The sequence below is a fragment of the Lagopus leucura genome, unplaced genomic scaffold, assembly GCF_019238085.1.
Source record: "Lagopus leucura isolate 7727_CA_CO unplaced genomic scaffold, USGS_WTPT01 Super-Scaffold_1, whole genome shotgun sequence".
Taxonomy (NCBI): Eukaryota; Metazoa; Chordata; class Aves; order Galliformes; family Phasianidae; genus Lagopus; species Lagopus leucura.
Window position 1 is genome coordinate 20,937,273 of NW_024962250.1, and position 27,729 is coordinate 20,965,001.

At 53.3% G+C, this 27,729-nt stretch overlaps 2 protein-coding genes across 4 annotated transcripts in view; one reads left to right on the forward strand and one right to left on the reverse strand.

Annotated features, from left to right (window-relative positions):
• Positions 1-5,372: 5,372 nt before the first annotated feature.
• VRTN (vertebrae development associated) lies at positions 5,373-11,697 on the forward strand. Its single transcript, XM_042865911.1, has 2 exons — positions 5,373-5,386; positions 8,544-11,697. The coding sequence occupies exon 2, from the start codon at positions 8,545-8,547 to the stop codon at positions 10,564-10,566; it is 2,022 nt and encodes a 673-aa protein (XP_042721845.1). The 5' UTR covers positions 5,373-5,386; position 8,544; the 3' UTR covers positions 10,567-11,697.
• Positions 11,698-15,763: 4,066 nt separating this feature from the next.
• Positions 15,764-27,729, reverse strand: part of SYNDIG1L (synapse differentiation inducing 1 like) — a 30,227-nt gene continuing 18,261 nt past the window's right edge. The window contains exons 1-4 of one of the 3 annotated variants that reach the window (XM_042870621.1): positions 27,603-27,668; positions 20,425-20,877; positions 19,135-19,272; positions 15,764-17,532 (exon numbers count right to left, since the gene is read on the reverse strand). In XM_042870621.1, coding sequence (XP_042726555.1) covers positions 17,374-17,532; positions 19,135-19,272; positions 20,425-20,853 — 726 coding nt within the window. In that variant the 5' untranslated portion in view covers positions 20,854-20,877; positions 27,603-27,668 and the 3' untranslated portion in view covers positions 15,764-17,373. Of the gene's footprint in view, positions 17,533-19,134; positions 19,273-20,424; positions 20,878-25,522; positions 25,557-27,602; positions 27,669-27,729 lie in introns of those variants that run through there. The other 2 variants (XM_042870612.1, XM_042870606.1) reach the window with 2 other exon arrangements.

A 27,729-nucleotide genomic window follows, 5' to 3' on the forward strand; every position in this document is an offset into this window, starting at 1 on the left:
TTAATTAGCCTTTCCCCCTCCCGTGGGCCCAGCAGCTCTGCTTTCTTTTAAATCCTCCTTCCTCGTGCTTCACCTCTAACAGTGTCTTTCTACTGTACACTTCAAAGGCTTTGCTCACCACATCATCCCTGTGCAGGCATTGGCCCCAGTGAAGGCCTGGTTGCCATGAAATCAGTCACTGAAATGACTTCAGGCCCTTTGGATCTGGGAGAGAAGCAGGAATGGGGGAGGAGGAGTGGAAGGATTTTCAGTATTTCACCTCTGGGAAGAGCTATTAGTAACACAGGAAAAGCAAGGGGGAAGCCAGCCCCCTCCTCCCACCACCCTCCTGCATAGGGAGCCTGCTGAGGGCAGAGTGCTTTTATGTGCAAGTGGGAGGGAAGGAGAGTGTTAGGGCTTCAGAGGGAAACGCTTTGATCTTGACTTTGAATCTTCAGAGGTTCCCAGCTCTCCCCCCTCTCCCACCCATTACCAGGACCCCAGGATGCGGCTGTGGCTCCTGCTGTTCACTGGTGCTGAGCACTGCTTGTTGTTCCACGGGGATGTTCCTCCCACCCTAGAAGGAGTGCGGTGCCTCAGGCAGCAAGGGCATGGCACCAGTACCAAGTTCAAACTTTCCTTCTGAGAAGATGAAACCTATCTGGAAAAGGGAAAAGAACCCAGAGCTGAGCAGAGGATGATCAGAGATGGGACCTAGTTTTGGGGCTAGCCCAGGGCATCCACCCTGAACATTGCTCAGAAGGTGAACTGGAGGCAGCCACCACTAGCAGAGGGACAGGATGCTCTGTGTCCCCCTTGAGGACAGCACTAAGGCCCCCTGGTACCACAAAAGAATGAGGGAGGAAAACAGCAGTGGGGAGCTGACTGATCTGCATGGAACAGGATAGAAGTAGCACTAAGGTGTGCTGGGTTTCACGTGAGTGATGGGAAATGACACTGAGCTCTGAGTCACTGCAGAGCTCTGAGTCACTGTGGAGGCAGTGGTGGGCAGCAGCATGTGGAGGAGCCTTAGGTGCTTCCTTGTTCAGGATAGGATCTAATGCCCAGACCAACTCCCGGCTGCCCTGAGGGAGATCAAACTCCTGGTTGCCACCAAGCTTTCCTAATGTTCAGGCCAAATTCTTCTGTCTTCTGTCCCATTCCTCTATCCTCAGTCATACAGCTGAGGTCATCCCCATTAATTCCTTCTAGCATCTGAGATTGACATGCTGGGCTGTCCCTTCCTGCCACTTCTCACTTCAGCACCACTAAATAGGTTTTGCTCCTCACATTGTCTCCTATAATTCAATCACACCAGCTCCCTTGCTTCTGGTTGAAAACTCCCTATAGTTTGCTGCTTTCCTTTCCAGTGCAGAACTGAACATACCTGTCAGCCAGGCATCCAACATCATGAGGAAGAAGGCATAGAAATGAGCAAGGATCTCCCCACATAGCCTCTCCACAGAACCCACCATTCAGTCTACCTGAGAGTTTTGTTAATGGCTACAGCAGAGGCATGAAATCCTAAATCCTAAATCCTTAGAGTTGGAAGGGACCTTTAAAGGTCATCTGATCCAACTCTCCTGCAATAAACTGGAATACCTACCAGACCAGGTTGCTCAGAGCCCCATCCAGCCTGGCCTTGACTGTGTCCAGGAATGGGGCTTCCACCACCTCTCTGGGCAACCTGTTCCAGTGTCTCACAACCCTCACCATAGAAAACTTCTTCCTTCTATCTAACCTAAATGTCCCCTCTCTAGGTTTGAAAGCATTTCCCCTCGTCCTATCAACACAGACCCTGCAAAAGAGTCTGTCCCCTTCTTTCTTGTAGCTCCCCTTTAAGATGCTGAAAGATTGCTATCAGGCCATCTCAGAGCCTTCTCTTCTCCAGGCTGAACAGCCCAAGCAGCCTCAGCCTGTCCTTGAAAGAGTGATGTTCCATCCATTGAATCATTGGGCACAATCAGACCAGAACCACATGCAACTTGACATTCCTTCACCCTAAGATCAGTGGGCAGACTGCAGCTACAGTGATCGTACTTCTGTTGCCTGCTCGGGCTGCAAGCTCTGCTCATTGCTGTCTCCTCATGGAGAAACCCAGCCAAGGGTTTCTTGGAATCCACCTGAAAGCCCTCTATGCTCTTCCTCAGTCCTGCCAGCCTCTCAGCAGTCCCAGCTCCCCTTATTTCTCAGAGGGATGTCAGTACTCATATTCAGTCTCTGCAGCGCTTTGGAGAGAAAAAGATAGGGGGAAAAATAAAACAGAAGCCAGGGCGTCAGCGATGCTTTTGAAGGGATGGGCATGTCAGTTTATCTCATTTAGGACAACCTGTTTCAATTCCAGAGCTGGTTTTGGCAACCAGTCCACAGTCTGATCTGCTCTGAATGCCATTTGGCTGTGGCAGATGTTTTAATCACTTCCCATCCCATCTGAATTGGTTCAGTCATGGGGAGTGAGTAGGGAGTTCTGATTCCCTCCACTCCTGTAGGTTCCCTAGGTGAGAGTGAAGGTGGTTTTGGGGTGTTTTGCTACTGGGGGGATAGCTGACTGTGTGAGTATTGTCTCCATGCGTCGTCCCATTGGATGGTTGCATTCTAGTGACAGGGAAAGTCCCACGTCGCACAGGAATCCAGCACCATGTCCGTGGGACATCTCTTCTAACTGGGTTGAAGTCAATGGAAATTGTATTTACTGATCATGGAGGTTGCTCTTGACTAGAGAGAGGACTCCCCCAAACCTGGAGCAGTAAAACCTGCCTTCCAGTGCTGCTGGATGTCTGTGCCCAAAGCACCAAGTTCCAAGCAGAGCTGGATGTAGGCGCCTTTGCTCTGAGTGGAAGGGCAGTGGGGGACAAGTTAAAGCACAACAGGCGGAGAAGTATCTGACAACCACACCTGAACTGTGAAGGTCTCCGTGACCCACTGTCATACTGAAGCATCCTGCACCAAAGCGAGGAGTGCACTGGTCCCCCACTGAACTCTTCCAAGGAACAGAAAAATGCTAACTACTTGTTTATATGCTGGAAGCTGGTGTGTGCAGTGATCTGCATAACAGAACTGCCCAGGCTGTTTCTTTGTGTGTTTTCCAGCTCCTATGTTAATCACTGACCCTGCTGACTCTGGCATTTACCAGTGTCTCACTGCCCTGTGAGCACCGCTTTGCATTTGCAATCGAAGAAGTTAAAAGGATGAAGGATGAGAAGGGGAGCTGAGCAGCTGGGGCTGTGAACATTGGCCTGCTCCGGAACACGTCCAGGATTTGCCAGGTTGATAGCAAGACTGGAGCTGGCTTTTCCCTCCTGAGGGGGGCAGGAAAGTTCACCAGAGAAGAGTTTTGGTCTGTCTTTCTTGCAGTGCAATTGTTCTGTGTACAGTACAAGGGCTGTCAGTGAGCACTGAGCCCCAGGGTTCACTGTCAGCCAGTAGTTGGCTCCTGGCTGGGGCTGAAAACACAAGTGGCAGAGAGCAGGGCCAGTCCGCAGCTTGCAGTGAGCCCAGCCCGATCTTCTTGTCAAACTCCTTACCCAGCCTCCCCCTGCAATGCTGGGCCGGGAGGTGAGACAAGAGAAGTGGGAAAAGTGCTCTGGAGTATGCACTGCTGGGGAGGTGGAAAGCAACTCAGCAGAGGGGTACTGTGATTTATCCTGCGATGCTGTGTCCTCAACTAAGATGGGAGAGAGGGCAGCAGGCTACATTCAGCCCCATCTGGAGAGGGAACAGGATGCACTTCTCCTGTGTGAAAGGTCCTTGTTTGGTTTCCTCCCCAAAGTGCACAAGAATCTCATCACTGGGGTCCCCACCAGTCCTCTTATTGTCAAACATTGCAGCAGAATGAGTGTCTAAAGTGAAGTTCCCTGCTGGTGGCTGTGCACAGGGCAGTAATCTCATGGTGTGTCTGACATCAGGGATGATTTCAGGCCACTCACTGCAAGAGGGGACTGTATTGTGGCCCAGGCTTTTCCCCAAGGCTGGGGTGGAGAGGCCAGATGCTGCCTACAGCCAGAGTTCACAGGGTAGGTGCAGGATGATGAAGCACTGAGACCAATTGGTGAGGAGCCTGATGACCAGTCCCTGTGGGCAAAGTTGTGCCTCCCCCCTGTTAAAATGCACTGAGCCCCCACACCCAGGAGCAGACCAGCTTCTGGGGGCCCTGTTTTGAGGTAGGTCTTGCTCTGAAGGAAAAGCATTCCTAAGATTGGATGAGTAGGAATATTTCTGAGCTGCCCCAGCCCTGGGATTTGGACGGTGGCCAAGCCATTGGCCAACTCACTGGCTGGGACTGTAAACCCTTGGTGACTGCAGCCAGCAGCAGTTTCCATACCCCTGAGTCTCCATACTGCTCATTCCTCACCAGCATGTCCCAGGGTGGTGACTAGGAGAAGTCAGGAGATCTCCGGAGTGAGTGGTTCAGTGGGCGGTGGGAGGCCCAGGGCTCAGCTGGAACTTTGGAATAGGCAAGGGTTTGGGTAGGGAGAGCTTGGGAAGAGAAAGGTCCTGGAGGACCTTTCTCTGGGTGCTCAGAGCTTGCAAGGAAGACACAGGGTGGAACTGAGTTTGGAAGCTTAGAGATGCTGGAGAGACGTGCCTGGCGCACGCTCTGTTTGCACAGCCTCACATGATGCCCCAGATGGACCCATTGTCTGTATGGGAGTTAAGGAGGGGGACCCAGGGCCAGAGATTAGGCAGCAGGACAGAGATAGTAGGAAGGAAGGCTGACCCAGGTGGGTGGCACAAACGTGGATGGGAGGTGAGGTCAAGAAAAGGGCTGCTGTCATCTGGGTGCCTCCTGCAGACAAACTAGAACGTTCTGGGGCCCTCATAGATCTAGTGGTCTCAGGTTTGGACACGTGTCCAATGGCCACAGCGTTGTCTGCTCCAGACCTGGCACCCATGCAGTGGCACATGCCTTCACCACGCCGAGCACAAGGGCCGGGCAGACATCAGCAACCCAAGTGCACAGCTGCGCTACAGCCATCCAAGGTTGCTGCGGGACAGCAGGACACCGTGGGGCACGGGTGGCGGTGGGTGCCGCAGCATCCTGGGGTGCTCCGAGCAGGCTGCTGTAGAGGCGGGCGCCGCGGGCCCTTTAAGCGCGGCGGCGGCAGGACAATGGCCATTATCACTTTAGCTTTGGAAGTGACCCCCGTCCCGCTCCGCTTTCATCTGGGCCGGGGCGGCGGGGATGGCCCGCTTCCTGGCGGGGGAGGGGAGCCGAGCCCAGCCGAGCCCGGCGGGGAGGGGCGGCCCGGCCCGACCCGGCCCGGCGCCGCACGCGGCCGCCCGCTCCCGAGGGTCACTGCGGGGCTGGCACCGGGGCCGCGGCGGCGGCTCCGCGCCGCTTCCTGCCGCCGCCCTTAAAGGTGCGGAGCGGCGGAGGGCACGGGTGGGGTGCGACCCGTGGAGCCAGGTGAGTGTGGTCGGGGTTGCCCCGACGGCGGCCGCCGCCGCTTTCTCGGCCTCCCTTCCTCTCCAGCGCGGTGCTCCGCAGAGCCGTCCCGTCCCTCTGGGCTGCTCCCGGCGGGGCTCGGCGGCTCTCATCCCCCGTGGCTGCGCGTCCCTTTGTCCCCCGGGCGACAGGGCGGGCTGTAACTTGGCCCGCTGGGCACGGAGCTCCGCTCCGGTCGCGCCGCGGGGCCGCGCCCGGTGCTGCTGCTCTGTGGGAGAGCCCCGGGTGGCCGCGGAGCTGCCCACGTGTGTGTCCGCGGAGCAGGGCTGTGCCTGTTGTCAGGTGCTGCTCGGGCATAAGTTTCCCTTCCTAAGGAAATGTCCCTGGGCAGATGTAGTTGTGATGCTGTGGCCTGGGTTAGTACCAGTGGGTTTTTTGTTTGTTTGTTTTTCTTCTTGTATTTTTTTTTTCCCCTCTTGCTCTTCAAGTGTTACCTCTTTCCTAGAGGTGGGAATGTGAGTGCTAGGAGCAGGCTTCTCTCGCTGGACTCTGGTGGAAGCCCTTGCTGCTATGGTAGCCTGAGGCTGCAGCTGGAGCTCAGAAGGAACTCTGAGCTGATGGGGCTCCAGCACGGCCCTGCTGGGTGCTGCTGGTCTCAGTCTCCTGGATTCCTGCTGGTGGGAGCGTATTGGGGCTGGCTTGGGGAACTTGCACTACTGGATGCCACCAGCCCATCGGTTTAGGTGAGGGAATGTGATCTACAAGTGCTTGCTTATCTGTTACAATGCAAAAGAGGCCAGGTTAGTTAAAGCCTCCTTTATCAGCAGGGAAAAGCTCCCTTGCTTGGTTCTTGGAGTTAGGATGGTTTGGGAAGTGCTTGTCTGTTGTGTTCAGCAGGAGAAAAAGGGGAAAACCCTCACTAAACAGCAGCTCCTCCATGCTGAGAGTGAAGGAGTTTACCCTGGCTACTGTACATCCTCTGCTGCTGCCTTGCCTGGCCCCTTGCATGCTAGCTCAGAGCTTATCTGTGATGCTTGAGCTGTGGCTCTTGCGTTAGGCGTGCCTGTGAGATCCTGCTGCTCCAGCTCCAGGCAGCAGAAGCTGGCAGTGACATTGAGATTGTGGAGTATTACTTAAAATGATTTAATTCCATGCTTCTATTTTCACCCCTCAAGCTGTAAGGGAATGGGAAATGGCCACCAGGCCATAAGGACCAGGTGTATGCCTGGTGCTTTCTAGCCTGTGCTGGTTTCTCATTCCTGCCAGGGAAAAACTTGTCTCACCTCGCTCAGCTCTCCTGGAGGCTGTAGGGCAATGTGGCCATGGAGAATGAGAGCTTGGGTGTGCTGTGGCCCTCCTTGTCTGACTGTACCAAGGGTCACCTCTGCTCTTCACTGGAGGGACAGAGTGAGAAACAGAAGGGCTAGATGCTCTGCAAACACTCTTTAGCAATAGTTAAAACTTCAGTGTGTCATCAGCATTGTGTTGGTTACAAATGTAAAATAGCACCACAGGAGCTGCTGTGCACAAAATTAACTCCATCCCAGCCAGACCCAGCAGACAACCCCATACTGACTTGGACTGAGGATTTTGAGGGCAAGTCTGTGCCTTTCTTAACTGTGTGCTGTCTCCTGTGTTGACTCTGTTGGGTGATTCCCCACAGCTGACCTCCATCATGCAAGAGATGTGGAGGATCTGAAGGCAGGGAGGGGAGCTGACTTGGTTAAGGGAAGGGTCAACAGCAGCACAGAGGCTCCCTGGGGTGAAGCAGCTCGGGTATAGCAGTGTGATATGTGGCACCTTGTTCTACTTGCTGTTTGATTGTGACCAGGCTGTAGATACTGTAGTAACAGGACTGAGAATAGGGAAAGGTCAGGCAGGACATCTGCTTTGCTCCAGGACTGCTGCCTTTCCTGCCTGGCACTGCTGTTTTGCCATCTCCCTGCAGAGTTGAGAGTGCATAACGATACCTCTGAAGTGCTGTGGGAAGGTGAGTCTCCAGCTGGGATAGGAATGAGGCAGACTACAAAGTGATGCCTGATATGTGGGGGGTGTCACGTGAATGAGCAGGGCTATGCATGAGGAGAAAATGGACCAGAATGGGCTGCTCTGAGGAAGTGTTGTGAACTGTGGGCAAATGGGGGTAGGCAGAGTGAGGGGCTGTGAGAGGCTGGCTGTTGGCAAAACAGTGCTGGAAAGGGATGTACTGAAAGGGCTGGATTGTGGGGTAAAGTGTGTAGCCCACTGGGAACTCCGGGAGTGGCAGAAGCAGAACCATGCAGGTGTTAGGAGCACTAACAAAGCAGGGGATGCTAGTTTGACTACTTGGATTGCTTGAGTGAAAAGTGGCTCACAGGACTGGGGCTTGCTGAAACTGGAAGGAGGAAGAGGACTCAACACAGCCTCTAAGCTGCCCACTCAGCTATTGCCCCATCTACTCTTCTGTGCTGCCTCCTAACTGTTAGGGTTCCTTTTGCTCCTTTGCCTCGGCTGACAGTGTTTCTCTGCTGAGCAGCAAGTGACACCTAGTGTCAGCTCAGGCAGTAGTAACCATGCCTGCATTGGCTTCAGCTGCTTCTCCCATCTCAGGTTTTGTGGTGACTTTTAGTTGCATGAGATGGTTGCAGAAGCAGAGCCTTGCTTCGAGGGAGGGAGCAAACTCTGTACCTTCTACTGGGCTGAACACTTTGTAGTCTGGTCCCTCTGTGCCCCTGTACAGCATTGCTCTGTCCCTGATGAGATGACAAATGCTTTACCTCCAAGATTTTCTCATTGCTGACTGTAGACACTGGCAGCAGGGTCCAAGCTGCAGGTGTGAGGCCGGGTACGAAGCCTGCTGTGCAGGGCAAGGAGTGCCCCATCTCCTTCCCCAGTGGATACAGTCAGTCCTCAGTTTCACTGTCCATCTCAGGCATGCATCTCTGGAGGCCGTGTGCCATTCCTGCTGCCCACAGGAGGTCACTGGAGAGCAGGCAGAGTCCACGTCCCTGTCCCAGGTCTGCCTGTAGGGCTAGGCTTTGTCCTTTCTCCTTGGGGGGGATTGTGGGTGTGGGGAGAACAGGGACCTTTCCTCTATACTCTTCCCCTTTCCTAACCTTCAGGGAAGAGCTGGCCCTGTCAGTCTGGAGCGTGTCCTGCCTAGATCTCAAGTGACTTCTGCTTTTCTGCTGTCCTTCAGGATGATCCAGCGGCACCAGCTGGTGCAGTCTGTGCTGCAGGAGCTGCAGGAAGCCACCGAATGCTTTGGTCTGGAGGGCCTTGCCAGTGCTGCACTGGAGGCAGAGAGGACCCTCTCATCTTTCTCCCTGCCTGGCTATTGCAGGAGGCAATTTCAAGAGGAGCTAGAAGTTGATCGAGTAGCCAGGAGCCTGTACCCAGAGGATGCTCCAAGTAACATGCTGCCTCTGGTTTGCAAAGGTGAGGGGAACCGCCTCTTTGAGGCAGCCAGTGTACTGCTCTGGGGCAACCCCAGCCTCAGCCTGGAGCTGCAGGTGCGCACAGTGGTGGAGATGCTGCTGCACAAGCAGTACTACCTGAGTGGCATGATTGACTCCAAGGTGATGCTGCAGGCTGCCCGCTACTCACTCTGCACGGAGGAGACACCAGAGATGACCAGCCTCCCCATGGCTATCCTGGAGGCTATCTTCGATGCAGATATCAAAGCTACCTGCTTTCCTGGCACCTTTGCCAATATGTGGCATGTCTATGCTCTTGCCTCAGTGCTGCAGTGTAACATCTACTCAATCTATCCCATGAGCAACCTGAAGATCCGGCCATATTTCAACCGGCTCATCCGGCCCAGGAAGTGTGGCCCTCAGACCTCCACTCTCCACATCATGTGGTCAGGGCAGCAGCTCTCCAGGCAGGTCTTCAAAGCACAGTACTTTGTGGCTGTAGTTGGTCTGGAGGAGCTGGAACCTACCATACCTTCATCAGAGCCTCCTGTCCAGCCCATGAAGACTCTGGAGCTGCTGAATAGTGACCCCCAGCTGACCTACTCCAACCTGCGTGACAGGTACAGCATCACCAAGAGCACCTTCTACCGCTGGAAGCGCCAGTCTCGGGAACACCGGCAGAAAGCGGCTGCCAGGTTTGCAGCTAAACACTTCCTCCAGTCCTGCTTTCAAGAGGGCAACGTTGTCCCGCTCCAGCACTTCCGACAAATGTTTCCGGAAATCTCCCGATCCACATATTATGCCTGGAAGCATGAGATGCAGAGCATGGTCAATGGTGATACCTCTGATCTGACTGAGGCCCATGGGTTGCGGGAGCTTCACAGGGAGGTTCCAAAGAAGGCTGATGTTAATGAGCCAACAAAGGCAGAGGCAAGTTTAAGGCCCCCGAGTCCTTCCCTAGACCCAGTCCAAGCAGGGATCTTCATGCGAGGAGCCAAATCTTACCTGGAGAAATGCATCTCCATGAACACTCTGGTGCCTTACAGGTGCTTCAAGCACAGCTTCCCCGGCATCTCCAGGTCCACTTACTACAATTGGCGAAGAAAAGCAATCAAAGAGAACCCCAACTTCAAACCTCCCCAGCCTCCCTTGAATAACCAGAAACCTCTACCCATGGAAAAGCCACTTCTGCAGCTGAAACCAAGCAGCTTGCCTGCTAGGAAGAAGCTGAATGGAGATCAGCCGGCAGCCAGGAGTCTCCTGCAGCTCAAGCCCTCTCTGTGCTGGAGGAAGCGGCTGCGAGATGTGGCCCGGAGACAGGTCCAGCAGTGGCAGCTGCCATTCAGCAAGTTTTGCCTACGCTATCCAACACTCTCCTCCACAACCTACTGGTTTTGGAAGGGTAGCAGCCGAGCATCTGGGCAGCATCGCCTTTGCAGCTCCAATCGGCCTTTGAACAGGATTACTTCCCTGGCACTGCAGAGATCTGAGCCAAGTGTCAAGCCCCAGCTCCACATGGAGGTAGCAACCAAGCATCTGGACAAGTCAGCACCAGCCACTCCGTACAATGCCACCATTTCAGGCTACCCTGTGTCAGAGAGAGCCAACAGTCAGATGTTTGTGATGGATGTGATTGCCACCACCCAGTTCAAGGCACAAGCCAAGCTGTTCCTGCAGCAGCGCTTTGAGTCGAAGACCTTCCCCACCTACAAGGAGTTCAGTGCCCGCTTCCCCCTCACAGCCCGCTCCACCTACTACATGTGGAAGCGTGCCCTGCATGATGGGCTGACCCTTGTGGATGCATGAGGTCCACCTGGCTGTGGTTCTCCATTGATGTGCCCTATGACCTGCTGGTGGGGTGTCCAAGCCAGGGCCCAGGTCAAACTTTTGGTTTGTTTTTTTCTGTTTGTAGTCTCTTTTTTTTTTTTTTTTTTTTTTTTTTTTTTTTCTATGTGATTGAATCAGGTATGAGAATGCCTACGCAGTGCCCGCTCCTGGAGATGGAAGGAGTGGGAGGCAGGTACTGACTGCCCCAAAGGAGAGGGGCAGAAGGGTTTTGCCTTCTTTGCACTCAGGGATCAAGTAGGGGTCATAGGATTCTGTCAGGCTTCCAGTGTATACTTGAGGTAGAGGGTTTGAAGGCCTCTCTGTCCTGGGAATTTGTGTGGAGGAGTGATGGGGACATGCAGAACTCAGCATAGAGGTGCCCAGCATCCCCTCGGTGAGAAGGAGGGGCTGGAGGAGTGCTCAGCACTGAAGTATAAATCTCTGATCTGTGCTCCTCCTTGTTAAGGAGGTTGAAGGCTTTATATGATGCTGCTTGGGCTTTGTGGCTTTTAATACTTGTCCTGGCTGCCCTGATTTCCCCTAGAGGAAACAGAGGCAGGTAGAGGGGAGGGGGGGTTGTTTTGTGTCCCTGATGCAATCTATGCTGGGAACATGTTGGGCTCCCTTAGCAAGCCAGAAGCTGGCATCTTTTGTAGGCACTGAAGCATCTTGACAGGACTTTTCTGGTCTTGTAGCAATTACCTCTTTTGTGGTCCTTAACTCTCTCAGAGCTGCCTTATCCTCTGTGTCTCTTCCCTAGTGCCTGTGTGAAGGTGTCTGCCTGCTGTAGGGCAGAGACCAGGTGCTGCAGGCCCTAAGTCTTTGCTTTCCCTGAATCATGCTACAAGTCCAGTGTGGCGTGGCTGTCACTTTACAGCATGCCTGTGGCAGTCATGGCTGTGCACACCCAAATTGTAAGAATTAAAAGCAATAAAAACTTCCATTCCCAGTCCTGTGTGGTTCTTCCCTTGTGCATGAGGGATCAGAATGGTCCTGTGGGCACCCTTAGGAAGCCCTAGTGATGTGATGGAACAGTGCTGAGCGCCAGCAGGATCTCACCACCATTGATACACCCCTAGAAAATGTTCTTTGTGAGGAGAATGAATACTGTGTGTGGTCTCATAGGAGGGATCTGGGGGTGGTGGGTGCTGCGGGAAGAGCCATGCACTGTGGGAAGGCCCCTGCACTGGGGTGCAGGGAGATGCTGAGCAATGCTTGGTGCCACTGCAGAGAGCTCTGAGCTCTGTGTGTCAGGAAGTAATTGGAGTAATTAGCTGCCAGTGATTTCTCACCAGTGAACTCCTCCAAGGGAGTAAGCTGGTAATTACTCTAGAATGATTATCTGTGTCTCTGAACTGCTGGGGACTCGAGGTAACTGCTCTCCATGGCAGCAGTAAGCTGTGAAGGTGCACAAGGCCTCTAGAGCAAAGCTGTGCCTTCATTCTACTGAACCTAGGGGACAAAGGATGGTTTGTGTGACCACCAAGCTCAGGTCCCTCAGGGGGCTCTGAGCTGTGGACAGCAGCAGGGATGGGGCTGGGATTTACATCCAGCATACTGTGTATTTGCTGGGGGAGAGCAGGAGAGCCTGTGGGGACTTCCCAGCCCTCCGCAGAGTGGAGGGATGGTTCATCTTTGTTACCATTGTCTGACTCCTCTCAAAAGGGGATTTTTGCACACCTTGCATCAGGCTGCTGCTCAGTAATCTACTATTTTCTTGCAAAATGCTTGAGGAGATCCAGGTATTATGCTTTCTTTGTCCTTAGCTGGGTGCCTGGATGGGGAGTCATGTAAAAATAACATTCTTCCAAGAGTTTTACATGTGCACATATACATGTTACACAGTGGGAAGATGGGGGGTATTCCATGCTTTAGTATCACAAAGTGGGACCAAGGTGATTCTTCAGCAGTCAGCACTGAGCTTTCCCTTTGCAGGGGGCTGCAAGCTGTGCTGCTAAAGGCAGACACCTTCTGTTCTTTTTCCAGCAGCCTTCACAGATACCTCCCTCCCTCTGGTGCTGAGACAGCAGCTCTTGCATGGCATGATGGTGGTAGGGGGGTGGAACTTGCAGGCTACCTGCTGTTCTCATGCCTAAATGACAGTAGGACATGAATCAAGGCAGTCCTAGTGGCTCTGCCCTGTGTTGCCATGTGCTGTGCAATACATTTCTCCTTTTGCCGACACAGAGAGGTGTTTAGTTCCAGTGTCACTGAGATCCCTTGCAGGTGGACACTTGAAGCACCAACCAAGGCCAAGGTCGAAATGAAAACAGTAAAAGGAGATTGAAATGCAGAGGCTGGGGGCCACAAACCTTATGGGGAGCAGCCCCTGCCCATGCACAGTTCACATCTGTCATGCTGTGTCAGACTGAGGTAGTGAGGCTCTGCCTGGGTCACAGCTATGTTACCAGGGCCAGAGTTTGGCAGGGGTGCTTGGAGTACGGGGACAGTGATGCCATCCTGCCATTCCCTCCTGTCCTCAGGTGGGTAAGAGCACCATCCCACCTGGTGACAACACAAGCAGATGGAGCAAAGGCAGATGCTGGCTGATGGAGGCAGAAGATCATCCCTGCAGTAAAACTGAATGGGTTACAAGGTGAGTGCTCCTGTTAAACCGGGATGTTAAGTGTGGCAGTTAGCAGGGCAATAAGTCTGCCTCATAAACCATGCTACTCCAAATGACTTAATGAGCGGTAATGGCCTGCAGCTGGGAAGAGCTGGTCTGGGTGCCATTCCTTGGCAGTGCAGGAGCTCTGCTGTTGTGGCTGTGGTGGGCAGTAGTCTCCGCCTGGAAGCTGTCCTTCCCCTGGGCTCAAAAATTAGCAGTCTTGAAATTTAGCTTGCAGCTAGTTAGCAGTTGGCTTTCTAGATGTGTTTTTCGTGATAGAAGTGATCTTTACAAAAGCTCCTGGATCCCCGGTGGTCCCCCTTACCTTCCCATTAGCAGAGCTGCCTTAGGCAGTCCTGCAGTGGGGCTTTGCTTGCCCAGGCTCCTGCAGCTCCTGGGGGCATGAACAGCTCCTGGGCCTCACTGGAACCACTGGGAAGACATGCAGCCACAGGACAGAGAAGTCAGTGCTGCCATTCAGATCCGAGCCGGCAAACACAAAACCAATTAATTATTGAGAAAATGTATGTGGGGAAGGGAGGACAAGATGAGGAGAAAAGGAGATTATCTGGATCTCCATTCAACTCCTTTGCATTTCCCACTGCTCAATCCCATCCCAGCACTGCTGCTCTGGTCTGCTGAGTTGTTTTACTTCTATTCTGTATTTCCAGATCCTCCTGATTTTGTCTCATTAGCAAATGTCACCAGTGCATCCCTCCTTCCTATGCTGACTTGCTAATGTAAATGTGGTAGAAGATCAATCCTCATGCTATTCCTTAAGGACTTTGTCCTTGGGACATGCAGATCTTCTGCAATATTAGTAACCCTTTAAAACCCATCATAGCTGTTTTGGACCAGTTATGCTTGACAGTGGTACCCGGTACCGTACCTTTCAGCCAGAATCCAGATGCTGCATTCCCTGCTGTTACTTTGCTACACAACAAGAATGCTGATGTGTTATATTGTTTTAGCACAATCAACATCTGGAAAACATGAGTTTTGGAAAAGAACTCCATGAGAGTCCTGCAGAGTGCTGCCCGACCATTCCCAAGCATCCCCCCACCTCGGCATGATGGGGACATGGGGGCAGAAGCAGAGTGGGACAGCTCAGCCCCATGGCAAGTTCCTGTGTTGAGGATGGTGGAGGAGGGGTAATGAGCACCCTGCTCTCAGAGTTGATGCTGCAGTGGCGGCCCTTGATTGGCTTTTCTCCTGAAAACCTTCCCCTAGGTCACAGAGAGGTGGCATGGCTGTGGGTGCCCTGCTGCAGGCTGTTTGTGGGAAGACAAGGGGAGAGGGGAGGCTGCCTCAGGGATGTGCTGAGATGCATTGTTTTCCTTGATTATTTTTTTAGCAGGAATAGAAAACATATCCAATCTCAATTAGCTATTTCCACACTGAATTGATGTGAAGGAAGAACACTGGCTGTGCCGTTAAAAGAGGAGAAGAATGGATTGTGCTTGTTTTCCTCCAGCTCCTTCTTTGCCATCCCCAGAGGACACACATGGAGTGGCAGTGGCAATTTTTGCGAAGATGATCAGCTCCTCCTAGGAAGGGGCTCTGTCTGCCCATACACACAGGTGGGGCAGATGGACACCCTGCACTGTGCCCTCTCTGGCCTTGTGGTGTCACCAGCCCAGGGCAAGGTTTAGAGGTGCTGGTAGGACCACGGTGCTGAGATGGGCATTTTTGAGCAGTGGGCCTGGGGGGCTGCAGGATCCTGCCCATGCAGTAGGTTGGGGCTGGGGGTGCAGAACCTGCAGCAGAACCTGCAGCCTCTGTGGGGAAGGCTCAGTTGCAAATAGGTGTCATAATTTAGATTAATGCCCCATGGGGTCAGGACAGCTATGGAACTCTGCCATGGAGCTGAGGATGCCGAGGGGTACTGGGGGAGAACAGGAGGGAATAATCTCTTCTGTGCCTACTGATTGGGTTTGATTTTTTTAAAATTTTTCTTAGCTCAGTCACATTTCTGAACCTCTCCTGTTCCCTGACTGCTGTGCTCACTGCCTTTCTGCTTGTGCTCCAGCAGCTGCAGCAGACGCTGGGCGTCTGTGATAAGTTATTCAGCAGCAGTCTCTGTGCTGGTCCTCAGATTTCAATTTCCACGTTTCCCTTCAGGCTGTTTCCAACTAATTTCTCCATTTGCATAATACCTCCCTTAGGGATGTGCTTGCTCGGCCCCTTTTCCCCTCTTTACAAGTTCATCAGAGATTCAGGCTATTAGTGGAAAACACTTTAATTCTGTTGGTCCTCCAGCCCAGTCCTTTCCCCTGTGCCTCCAATTAAAGAAGGGGCAGGAATGAGACATGGAAAAGGTTGGGAATGGTCCTGCAGGGACCAGGAGCTGGACCCAGAGGTGTGCAGGGAGATCTTCCTTGAACACATTTTATTTGAAGCTTTTCCTCCAGGCAGAACAGCCTGAACAGCAATCTTCCAGGCCTCTCTCTACCCAATTCTTGTCCCCCCTCATGGCTGACAGCCCATGCCATCGCAGCACAGGCTGCTGGCTGTGATGCACACTGCAGCACGGCTCCCCCCCACGCTGCCCAGCCACCAGCTGGTTGCTCATCTCCATGGGGAGCCACGGAACACCTTCAGCTGTTGGCCATCTCAGCACTCCCACAGCAGCCTGCAGAGCTCACCTCTTCCCTCTGCAGACCTGCGTTAGCGCAGAGTGTTGTTTTGCCTGCTCTTTTATTAGCTCTTCCACATTATAAAACATAATGGGAACTTTCAGAACTGCTGAACAGGTCTCTGATGTGCTTCTCTCCTTTATGGCTCGAGTACAACAGGAATTGCAGATACTAACATGCTTCTTTAGGATGAAATGTACATGTGAGGAGCACACTGTGCTACTTGCAGAGCCAGCGGCAGAGGGGTGAGAGGGCACCAGGGAAGGGGTGAGGAAAGGCCTTTGAACCGAGCGCTTTGGGGCAGTCACTGCCTTAGTGTCCATCCCTGAAGCACTTGGTGTGTCACTGACAACATACAAATTGACAGAAGTCAGTTGTAGGCATGGATGTGCCGTACTTCCTAGTCAGCAGAGTCCTTTGGACAGATGGAGATGCCCCTCTCCAAGATGTGGGAAGGAGTATGTTGGGGTCTCCCCATTTCCTGTGCTCCCCCCAGGCCTCCGCCTCTCTGGATCCTTGCTTCCAGCATCCACCTGAGCTCTGCATGCCGTGCCAGTCTTGTGCTCCCCACTCCTGGTGTGCAAACCCCCAACTCAGTGTTGAGAGTTAAGATCTTCCCCCCACACCCCGCAGTCTTGTTGTGGGCAGCAGTTTCCACTTCAAATATCTCCAGATCACCATGGGATGCCAGCCCTTCTGGAGCTCTGAACTACAGTTATTGGCACAATCATTGTGAACACTGGAAAACCTTGTGGATTTTGCTACCATCTTTGGTGATCAGGTCGACTGTCTGCAAGCACCAGCTTGCATTTCTTCTTGGTTCTCATCCGGAGCAGGCTAGCTACTGTATGTCCATCTGGAAAGGATGCAGAGAGCACCCCAGAGCATGCCTTTTGGTCATGTTCATGCTGCACCCTCTTCCTTTGCTGCAGCTGAAGGGCCAGGTGCCACTCATGACACTGACAGGAGATTGTTGTCCCCATCATAGGAGTCCTGAATCCACACCAGGGCCCCAAATGCCCAAAAGAAAGAGCAGTCGTTCCTCTTTGCCTGTCCCCTTCATGGGCAAAGCCTGGGCATCGGTGGTGGCTGTCCCCACTGCAAGGTTGGGAGAGCAAGTGGTGGCCCTGGAGCAGAATGGTGGCAGTAGCCAGCAGCAGCTTTTACACATGTTCCAGTGTGGTCCTCCTGGCCCCAGCGGTCAGGTCACTACTCAGTTCCCTGCTGTCAGATGGTGTCACCCCACAGTACCAGGGAGGACACAGAACAGTTGAAACTGGAAGAGGACTTCCAGGGGGCATCTGGTCCAAGCCCTGCTCAAGCAGGACCTCCTAGGAGCTGCTTGCCCACAGCCACGTCCAGGTGGCTTTTGAGTATCTCCAAGGATCTACTGTGTGTCTGAAAAGGGAAAGAGCTGGCACGGGGTATCCGAGGTCCTGCTATGCCAGAAGCCCTTGCAAGCACTGGCACCCTGTGCTCCACAGGAAGGCTTGATTCCAGGAGGACTGGTGGCTGGGGACCATGCTGGTGTGCAGGCAGCAGTTACACGTGGCCCCCCTTGGAGAGATATGCGATAAGTGCCACCACCACCCCGACGTACACGCCTGTACCGATGGTTATAGAGAGCGCGGCAAGGAAGAGAGCTCGGCGGGAAGCTGAGCTGGCCAAGTGGAAATCTCCTTTGGAGACAGCCTTGCTGGTCTGGAAGGAGAAGAAGCACACACTACTGTACCTTCTCACCTGTGTGCAACAGGCAGCCACACGCAGAGGGATGGATGTGCACGAGCTGGAGCATGCCTCATTCAACTGCTGAAGCTAAAAGTGGGATGTACAGGCACCCAAAAACATGCCAAATTAGAGGTCCATATTCTGCTATTCAAAGCAAGGAGTCTCAGATAAGTGGCCTCGCTGTTGTCCCCTGTGCAGATGTCCCTCTCTGTATGAACCTGAGAAGAGCCCTAGGCTAGTGCTGTGTTTTTTGATACTTAAATTTATCGTGGAGTGCATTCTAATGTGGTTATGTCACTGTGCTTTGCGAACAGATTTTGTTGCCTTGAGTGGGCTAAGTGGGAAGTCTGCTGATGCTCTGCATTTTTGCTGATCACTCTGTATTTAAAAAGATCTCAGGAAGAATACTGTGACTATGTAGGAGCTGTGGCTTTTGTGCTTTCTAAGTGTACAGCTGAATCAGCTGGCTACCTTATCCCAGGAGTGCTAGGAGAGCATCAAACTGAGGGCAATAGGCCATTTAGAATCATAGAATCATTAAGGTTGGAAAAGGCCACTAAGATCATCCAGTCCAACCAGAAGCTCATCCTCACCATGCTCACTAACCATGTCCCTTGTGCCACATGGACACGTTTCTTGAATACTTTATGTTTAATGACATTTAAAAGATTTTGTTTGATTCTGAATCTGAAGATTTTGAATCTTCAGCTGAAACTTATTGACAAAGAAGGGCCAGTGAAGCCAGCAATGAAGGTGATGTGAGTGCTAGCTCACCGGCTGGCAACTTCCAGCTGCCCTGTATGCTCGGGGTGCACTCAGAGCTGCTGTCAGCATTGCTCATGGCTGGTGCTCTAGTTGACCTGTTAAAATCAGGGTAGACACTGTGCACAGATACAGCCAAAAAGATATTCTTTGCCCCACAGAGTGAGCCCGAGTGGTAATTATAGCAGAGCTACGTTTGAATTGTATGAAGCACATTATCACATGGAGAATGCAGCATGCCATGCTGTACCATGTGCAGAAACATGAAATCATCCACTTTGCAGGTCCCAGTCCTCTCACTGGCTCTGTTCCAGATGCTACTGTTACACACTTACGAAGCTTTCCAGCTTCACACAGCCTGGTGCAAGCACACAGAATTTAATGTGTGAGGAGCAGAAACAAAGGTATGGTGATATGGGGACCAGAGTCTCCAGCATGTCTGGTCTGCAGAGCATGAGTAGCAGGTGGGATCACAGAGCAGGGTCTCATTACTGCTGGAGAATGGGAGGGCAGATGGAAAATGCCATGTTCCTTTGCCTTGCTGGAGGGTGAGACCCAGGAGCAACAGGAACCCCAGTTCCCTGAATTGCACCTGAATGCCCAGGAGAGCAGTTCAGCTGCCAGCAGCTGAAGGACTTGCACTTTCACAGCAGCTATACAGACATCCAGCAGCAAGAAGCACCCCTTGCCCCGGCCCTCAGGGGTCTGGGCACAGAGATGGGCAACAGGATGACCTGCGCCCTGCAGGACCCTTTGCTGCAGGGCTGAGCACATGCAAGAGAGCAAAGAAGCCCACGGCCGGGAATCTCTTACCCCTTGGGAGAAGTAGAATGCAGCAATTCCCAAGGGCCAGAAGCAGCACAGCATGGAGAACAGGGCCAGGCCAAGGTGGTCGCGGGGGGGGAGCATCAGGAATTGGTCCTCACTTTCACTGTCACTAGAGGAGTCGTTCTGCAAAGATAAACAAAGTGAGGGCCTGCAGGGAGCTGCACCCACACCTCCATGAGCTGCCCCGCAGCCCAGCTGGCCCAGCCACTGCTCCCAATGACCCCCAGTGACCCCACATGCCCTGCAGCCCTGTCCTTCCTCCCAGCTCCTGCTCAGTCCTGCTCCAGGTCCTCACATACCTCCCAGCTTCACATCCAAGGCCTGAGTTTCAGAAATCTTCTGGCAGCTCAGCCGGGTTTGGTGAGGAAAGTCGTGGCTCAGCACATTCAGGCACTTCGGCTTCCTGCCAGAACACTGCTGAGCTCACCGGCTGGGGTCTAGGATTTCCCTGCGAGATATTCTTACACTGAGATATCTGGAGCTTTGGCGGAGCTGGCCGTTTGTCAGCTTAAACAAACTTAAACAAAGTGCCTTAACCCCATTAGGGACCAGCAGATCGATATCCTGCTAAACTAATTTAGAGATTGAAGGAAAGCGGTTGAATTGGAGCCTCCATCACGGTGGCAGTGTGTTCTGCCCTCTTAGCAATCCCATTTCTCACGTCACTGCCATCAGCTTGCCTGTGTTTGGCCACGGCCTGCCCAGCTGAGCTGTTTGGCAGCAATGCGTGCTGTGGGAAGCCACGGAGAGGTGGGGAGAGCCGGGGAAGTCATGCCACAGGCCCTCAGGGTAGCAGCAGAGCTGTGCCAGCAGATGGGCACTGGCTCCAGCATGCTCTGGGGACCTGCCAGGTCCTGGGTAATGTGCAGAATGAGGCTGCTTTGCCAGCTTTATTCTTTCCCTGCAAGATCCATCCTGCTCTGATATATTAAGCTTTCTTGCACTGACATCATGCATGTGAATGTCACTGTTATGCAACAGCAGCGCTGCTTCCCATTACATTCAGCAACACGGTGGCCACAGATTGCCCTTGTCAAAGGGTTCCTGTTACCATAAGCTGCAGAGGTGGCCCCGGCTTCCAGGCTGCCAGCAGAAAAGCTGGTGACCTTCTGAGGTCCATGCTTAGGGGAAAGAGAGGGAATTTTAAGCAGAAAGAAGAAATTCTGGGTGCACAGAGACTGAGGAGAAAGGAGAGAGTGGGGTCTGGGAGGGCAGCCAAGCACAGCCCAGTCACCACGGGAGGTATGTTACACCAACCCTCCGCACAAAGCTCACCTCATACTCCTGGAGCTCCTCCTCCTCCACCTCATAGGACACTGTTTGGATGCGGATGTCACTCTCTACCAGGCAGGACCCTTGTACATCATGCCCATCAGGACTGTCAGACAGAACCTCTTTACCTTCTGTAAAAGTGGTCTCACAGCTCTCTGTCTTGCTGTCCTTTGCCTTGAGAGCAGTCTCATCTTTCACAAGGATGAAATTGGGGCCGTACAAGGCTTCCACAGCCAGCTGCAGGGAGCTGGCATCCAGCAGCTGGTGAGTCCTGGCTCCGCCAGTGTTTTGGAAGATGTAGGAGTACAGTTTCCCTTGGCAGTGGTGGCCGGGGTAGTCTTGGCTGTGGTGCTGGTGGTAAGAATAGCTGCTGTGGAGGTGCCTGTTAGCCTTGGCCAACAGTGGGTCCTGGAGCTCACGCACACTCTCCATGCTGTTGGCAGGGTAAGAGCAATCCTGTGGGAGCAGAGAGGAGAGGGGGTGTAACCTCCACACGGCAAGGCAGTGGGGAAGCCATTGCCCGTGCAGAGCCAATGTCAAGATGAGCAAGGCAAGAGGGAATAGGATTTGCCAGTGTGAGGGAAAAGAAGAGCCCTCCCCCACTTCCCACAGCTTGAACGCTCTCCCACCAAAATGAACATCTTCTCGTCCCTACCCAGCTGGTAGGAAGATAAGGATCCAGCCATGCAGCCAAGTGATCTGGTTCAGGCTGGCTTAAGATTGCTGTGTCCATAACATATCTTGATATGGCCATGTGCAGCCTGATGGGAGCAGTCCCTCTGCATCTTTAGAGCTGGCTCATAATCTATACTGCTACAAAGCATGTTCAGATAGTGGTTTCATGGACACGGGACAGTCTCTAGGGGCTCTTATGTGGCTGGGCTAAGGCTGGGGTGTGGGGAGGCAACGGCTGAGGAAAGCCAGGAGCCCTTGGCTACCGGTGCCAACACTGGTTTCTTCCTCAGGAAAATTCCAATCCTTACTCCCTTCCTCCATTTCAGAACGCTGAAACACTCTGCTGCCTTCTTTTTTTTTTACATGAAATTTTCTGAGATGAAACATTTCAACCCTATTTCTTCAAAGGAGCCCTTACTGTTTTGGCTTTCCAGCCCACCTCAGCACATAGAAAATGTGTAGTGAAATATTAGAATCCCCCAGGAGAGAGGAATGATCGCTTTGCGCTGCTCAGTATCCATGTGCCCTCTTTTCCAGCCCTCCCTGCATGCTCCCAGCTGCTGGAGCGTGCCACCCTCCTGCCTTGCAGCCCCAAATGTCACTCTGCTCTCCAGAGACCTCTGCAGCTGCTTCCTCTGCTGGATGCTGCAAAGCAGAGCACACTGCTACCTGCCATAGGGCTCCCTGTGGTGCCCTACCGATGGCAGGCGCATTGCTTTGGCTTCAAATCAATCCTCAGAAAGAAAATATAAATGAAGAAGTTGAAGTTGAGGACTCCAGGGAGCAAAAAGCCCAACTGCTTCCCACAAGGCCCTGTTCACTCGGCCAAATTCTGCTGTACTGCACAGTTTTTAGTGCCACAGCCCGTTGTAAATGTCCCTGTTGATGGGCTTTGTGTTGGCAGCAGTTGGCACATTTTAGAAAGCTGTTTAGGAAAATGAAGCCATTCAGAAGTACTCCCACATTGCTAAAACACTGCATGAGTGCTCTCTACACCTCCCTCCCCAAAATCATTGTCTGCTTTCTTTGCCCTCCCACCTTGCCAATAAGGTACTCAATGGCTCACGCAGCAGATGGCCAGGAAGTATTTCCACAATATTTAAGGGTGATGCACGTTGGTATCACAGAAATTTTCATTTCCTGCACAGACCAAAATAATTATGCTCACCTCAATATGCAAATCAGATTTATAACAACATCATAGAATGGCTTCGGTTGGGAGGGACCTTAAAGAACCAACACCTTGATGTGGGCAGGGTTGTCATCTGCTAAATCAGAAACTAGATCAGGTTGCCCAGAGCCCCATCCAATATGGCCTTGAATTCCTCCAGGGATGGAGGAATTTTTCGTTATAAAATAAACAATTAGGACTGAACAGTCTCTGCATCACCTGAATGTAGCAGCCCAACTAGGACCCCAACTCCAGCAAAGCTGCTGGTTGTGGTGAGGCTTCAGCATCTCCAAGAATGTTTCTGGCTGCACTACCAGATGTGGCTGCACTACCTCCCTGGGAGGGAGCCGGCAAGGGGATGCTGCAGGTGTGGAGGTTGCTGCTTATCACAGGCGAGACCATCAGCACTGATTTTGAGGAGGGAGAGAGGACTGCTTACAGAACTGGGTAGTGTGCACAGTGTGAGTGAGGGACAGAAAGAAGGGAAAGGGGCTGTGAGGAATTAAGAACCCGATAGCCAGCCTGGGAGGGGGCAGGGAGTGTTCAGGATGGGAGCTCTGAAAAACAAGCAGAGATTGGACACAGTGAAGCCACCAGTAACTCACAGCAAAACCTCAGCAAGAAAAAAAAAAAAAGCCATGAGAAATGATGGGGCAGAGCAGGAAGAGCACCCCTACACAGCTGGGCTGCTGCTGGGCAGAGATCTGCTCACGTAGGGCATCTCAGGGGGTGGGGTCAGATGATGAGACATGGGCTGGCTGACTTGAGTCACATCTAAGAGCATCCCAGGATTGTAGAGTGACCTGCACTAAACTCCTTTCCTTGTTGTCTTTCACTCTGAGGAGTATATGATGATTCAGAGCCTAGTGCAGATCAAGGCTATAAAAACACTACAGGTAGGAATTGCAGGAAGAGGGAGGCACAGCACCAGCTACGCCAGCAGGAATGGAAAGATCTTTCCCAAACCCTATGTGGTTTATTGGGATAGTACATAAGATTTAGCCACACTAGGACTTCACAAAGTAAGCCTGGTAATAGTTATCTAGGCTTGGGGGAAGAGGAATGAAGCAGGCTGATGAAAGCAAATAAGATGTAAAAGCCCAACTTGGAAAGAGCAGACATTCTCTGTCCTCATTACAAGCATGACAGTGTAGCATGGAGACCAATTAGCCCTACGGTGCTGGCAGCAGGCAGCAGCAGTGAGATACTCTCAGGCACAAGGTGCCCAAATATAGGTGTACACATGGCATAGGGGCATAACACCCTGGGGAACACAGCGCCCCATGCCTCAGCCCTGCGCGCTCTTTATAGTCAGGCTGAGCACTGTGGCCAAGACAATGAGTGCTGTCCCTGCAAGCTGCCTCCTCACCCTGAGCACCACAAACATGTTTCCAAAGAAGCTGTGGGAGCCCATCCCTGGGGGCACTTGAGGCCAGGCTGTATGGGGCTCTGGGCAGCCTGACCTGGTTGGGGCAGCCCATGCCTTGGGACTGAGGGGACTTCAACCCAAGCCTTTTTGTGATTCTATAAACCACTGGGCTGGGCTCTCCCTAGCTCTCCTGGTTTCCCTGCAGAGCAGGAAAATTGCTTTGAGTACTGCGGTCTTTTCCAACCAGGTATAGAAGGAACCAAAATAAGGCACGACAATGAAAACATACCAAACTCGGATCCGTGATGACGCAGACCACCTCCGCAGCCCATCCCTATGGCTGCCCCAGGTTGGCAGTGCAGCACCCGCTGAGACCCTTGCACAGATGCTGCCTGCGATTAGTCCAGTTAATGATGAATTAAGTGATTGTTCCAGGAATCAATCATCAGCTAATTGCCTTGTCAAGCAAACACTCTGCCCTACTCCTTGGGCTCATTAGAAGGCCGTGATTGCGCTATGTGTCCTCACATTCCCGAGTGAGAAGGGCAGCCTAGCCTGGCCTAGGGCACCGGGCAGGTCAGAGCGCTCAGGAAAACGGGAAAAACAGCAAATCGGTCCCTGGGGAGGCTCAGCGGCAGCGTTCCCTCCCGGCCGCCGTGGGTAGAGGTGGCCGCTAGGTGTCCCAGGCGGTCCACGCAGCGCGGGGGCTGCGGGGTCCCCAGGTGTCCCCGTGAGCCGGGAGCGAGTTGGGGAGGGGCAGCGGGTTGGAGGAGGGCGGCGGCGATGATACGCCTGGCTGTGTGGGTGGTGAGGTGTAAAATTAGCACGTTTGGGCCCTCGCGGTGTCCCCTTTTTTAGCTGGAGAGATGCAACCGAATAAACAACGCTGCGAGCGGGAGATCCTGCAAGATGGCAAGGGAGATGGGGGGATACAGGGGATGCCCCGCTGCTGGAGGCAATGGGGTGCCATGGGGCAGCCGCCTGCTTTGTGCCTGGATGAGGCCAGGATGAGGCTAGGAGAGCTCTCGAGGTGCCGACAGCTGCGTTGGAACCTTCATCTCAGCTCCCAGGACTGAAACACTTGCCCCCAGCCAATCTTTGCCCCCAGCAGCAAGCCCTAGTGAGCCAGTGGGAGTGAGCTGTGCCAATCGGAAGTGATGGACAGCTCTCACCAGACGCTTCTACACGTTGCAAAATGTCGATTTGTGGACCAAGAGGAGTCGCTAGGGGCTAGTGCAAGTCAGCACAATGACTCCAGTGCAGGGAGGCTGTTGCTCAGCATCGTAGCTCTTGAAAGAAACAGCCCAGGAGAGAGGTCTGCCCAACATCAGGGGAAAGTGCCTTCTCACATTTTCTGCCCCAGAAGAACATCAGCTCAGACCAAGTTCAGGCTTCAAACTCCCCTTGTTCAGCTCAGGATCATCCTAAGGACATACTTTGGCTGCTGTCCTCTGGAGGGACGCATATTGGCACCCCTCCCTCAGTGCTAATGTCTGCTTAGATATGTCCGTGAGAGCAGAGTTGCTCAGAATTAGAACTGTGAGCCTGGTGCTCTGGCCCAGACAAGCTCTCTGCCCAGATACCTGCATGCACTGTGAGCCACAGCCACAGAGCATCTCACAGAGTTCCCTGAGGATGTGCTTATTGCCAAGATGTTCTCACTGCTGCAGGAAGGCGAGCAGAAGCTCATGCATGTGGGTTGTAATTTTACTCATGGCTGGTTTCTCTGTGCTAGTGGTTCCAGTCTTCAGTTTCACATAGATTTTCTCCATTGCTGTTTATTCCTAGCACTGAACAGAACATGACTGCCCCCCCACATGGCTCCAACTCTTCTTTCAGCTTTCTCATTTCACTCATATCCTCTGCTCCAGACCGATCATATTTACCTCAAGGCTCTCCCTCTGTCTGTGAGCTCCCCAGGGCTATGGCATCCTGACCACGTCCTGTCACTCAGCTCGGGTTGACCTGCAAAGGAGACCCCACTTTTACCCAGGCAAGAGGCCTGGGCCAGCTGAGGGCAGCACAAGGTGAGAATAAGGACACAACAGGCAGCTAGTGGTTGTCACCAGTGAGAACAGGGAAACATCCACCCCTTCCAGAGGGTTTGAGATGGGATGAAGCCATGTGCTCTCTCCATGTCCCCCTGCTATCAGACAAGGCTGGCAACGTACATCAGTTATTAGGAACTGCTCATTTGTCTCTATTTAAAACACATACGTACAAATGATTCATGAGCTCCTTGAAGGTTGGTGCTGCTATCACCTCTCTTCCTCACTTTGCCTGTTTATGTTATCCTCTATCTGCTTTCATTCAGCTCAGGGGGATTTTCTTCTCCTGGGGCATCACTCTTCCCCTCGCAGCTCAGACGTTTCACTTATTTGCCAATAATCTGCTCTCCCTTAGACTGTGGACATGGCACATGTCTCCTTCACTTTTCCAAACCCAGTTTCCCACCATGGCCTGTGAATAGCATACTGATGTCCAGCACATGAGCACATTGCGCAGACTTCAGCTGGTACCCCGGCTAATAGGTGCCGTGCAAGCCAAATGGTGCTAATATCTGCTACTGCCAAACAAATGGAGGCATCGGGTGGGGATTTGCCCCCCCTGCTTAGGAGGCTCCCACTGGTGGCAGCTACACAGTTTTTCAATGTTTCTGTTAAGCACTCTGCTCCAGGCTCACCAGAGCACTTGGACCGCTTTGCTGCCTTCTTCACTTCATTGACAAACAGCAGCAGTAAGGACTATTGAGAGGAAACCTATAAAGGGCTTTCCCCCCTCTCAGCACCGTGTTTTGGCTTTTCAGCGAAAAGCACCAATCCTTTGCCCATCACTAATTCTACAGACAGAGAGAAGCTGACTCAAAGTCCAGCCTAAAAAGACTCTCTCGGAGCAGTGGGCAGAGGAGTGCCACGAGCAGTGCTGCCAGGCCTGGTTTCAAGGACCCCAGGGCAGGGAGGGGATCTGCATCAAGCAAAGGCAGGGATACGCTGTGCAAATTCACCGTGCTGGAGCTGCAGCAAATTACTCACTCTTTAATAACGGTGTTTATTACCTGCCTCTGATGGTGGTTCAGGGAGCTGAAGCGAAGCCGATTCAGCTCCCCAAAGCTTTCCATCTGCCAGCCATTTTCATGACAACAGAAACTTTTGCTGGAGAAAAGCAGTCGGTGCCTTTTTGATTGGGTAATTCCTTCTCCTGACAGCCCAGAGTAACCAGCCTCGTCTCCGGCAGGCTGGGGCTGCGTGCCCTGTGCCTGCAGGCAGCCTCAGACCCTGCTCTCCCGGCAGCCCCCATTGTTTGCCCAGTGCTGCCTTCCACTCGGAGTCTTCCCGTGGAAAAGGGTTCTCCCGGGGTGGTGCAAAGGAAATTTGCTTCTCGGAGGCAAAGCACGCAACCCAGTACAGCGCGTCGGTGCAGAGCAGCGTGGGTCCTGTGCAACCTGCAGCAGCTTTGGAGAACGCATCACCAACGTAGCGATGGTCAGCTCCAGAGAGCACTTCTCTTTCAAACTCCGAGCTGCAGACGCGAGCCCAGCAGGGCTGCCCCGGAGACACGCGCGGAGGCTCAGCCCGTACGGGTCGGGTTCCGCGCAGTTCCGCACTGCCTCGGCCCTTCAGCGCCGAGCTCCTCGCTGCCGCCGCCCTGCACACTCCAGGGCGGCCCGGGCAGCTCGGACAGCCCAGCAGAAGGGAAGCCCCAAACTTCGGAGACCCGCCGGCTGCCTCCCATTCCCGCTGCAGCCCCAGGTGCCTCTGCAGCCCCTTGGCCGTAGTCAGCCTCAGAAACTTTTACCGAAACCCTTCCCTTTCGTCCACCCCGGCACCTATGAACGGTAATATCCCCCCGGGTGCCGCCACCCTCTCTCTCCGAGTCGCAGCCCTAACAGCCTCCGACACATTTTCCCAGCCCGAGGCGCTCCTCAGAGCAAACCGCATCCCCCCCACCCTGAGTAGGCTCCCTTACCTCGGCTCAGCCGCCAAGTTGAAGCGGCGGCGGAGCGGCGGCGGGCATGACTGCGGCGGGGCCGCCCGGGGCCCGGCGGGGCTGCGAGGGCTGCGGGGAGCGGCGCGGCGGAGCCCCGGGTGGCGGG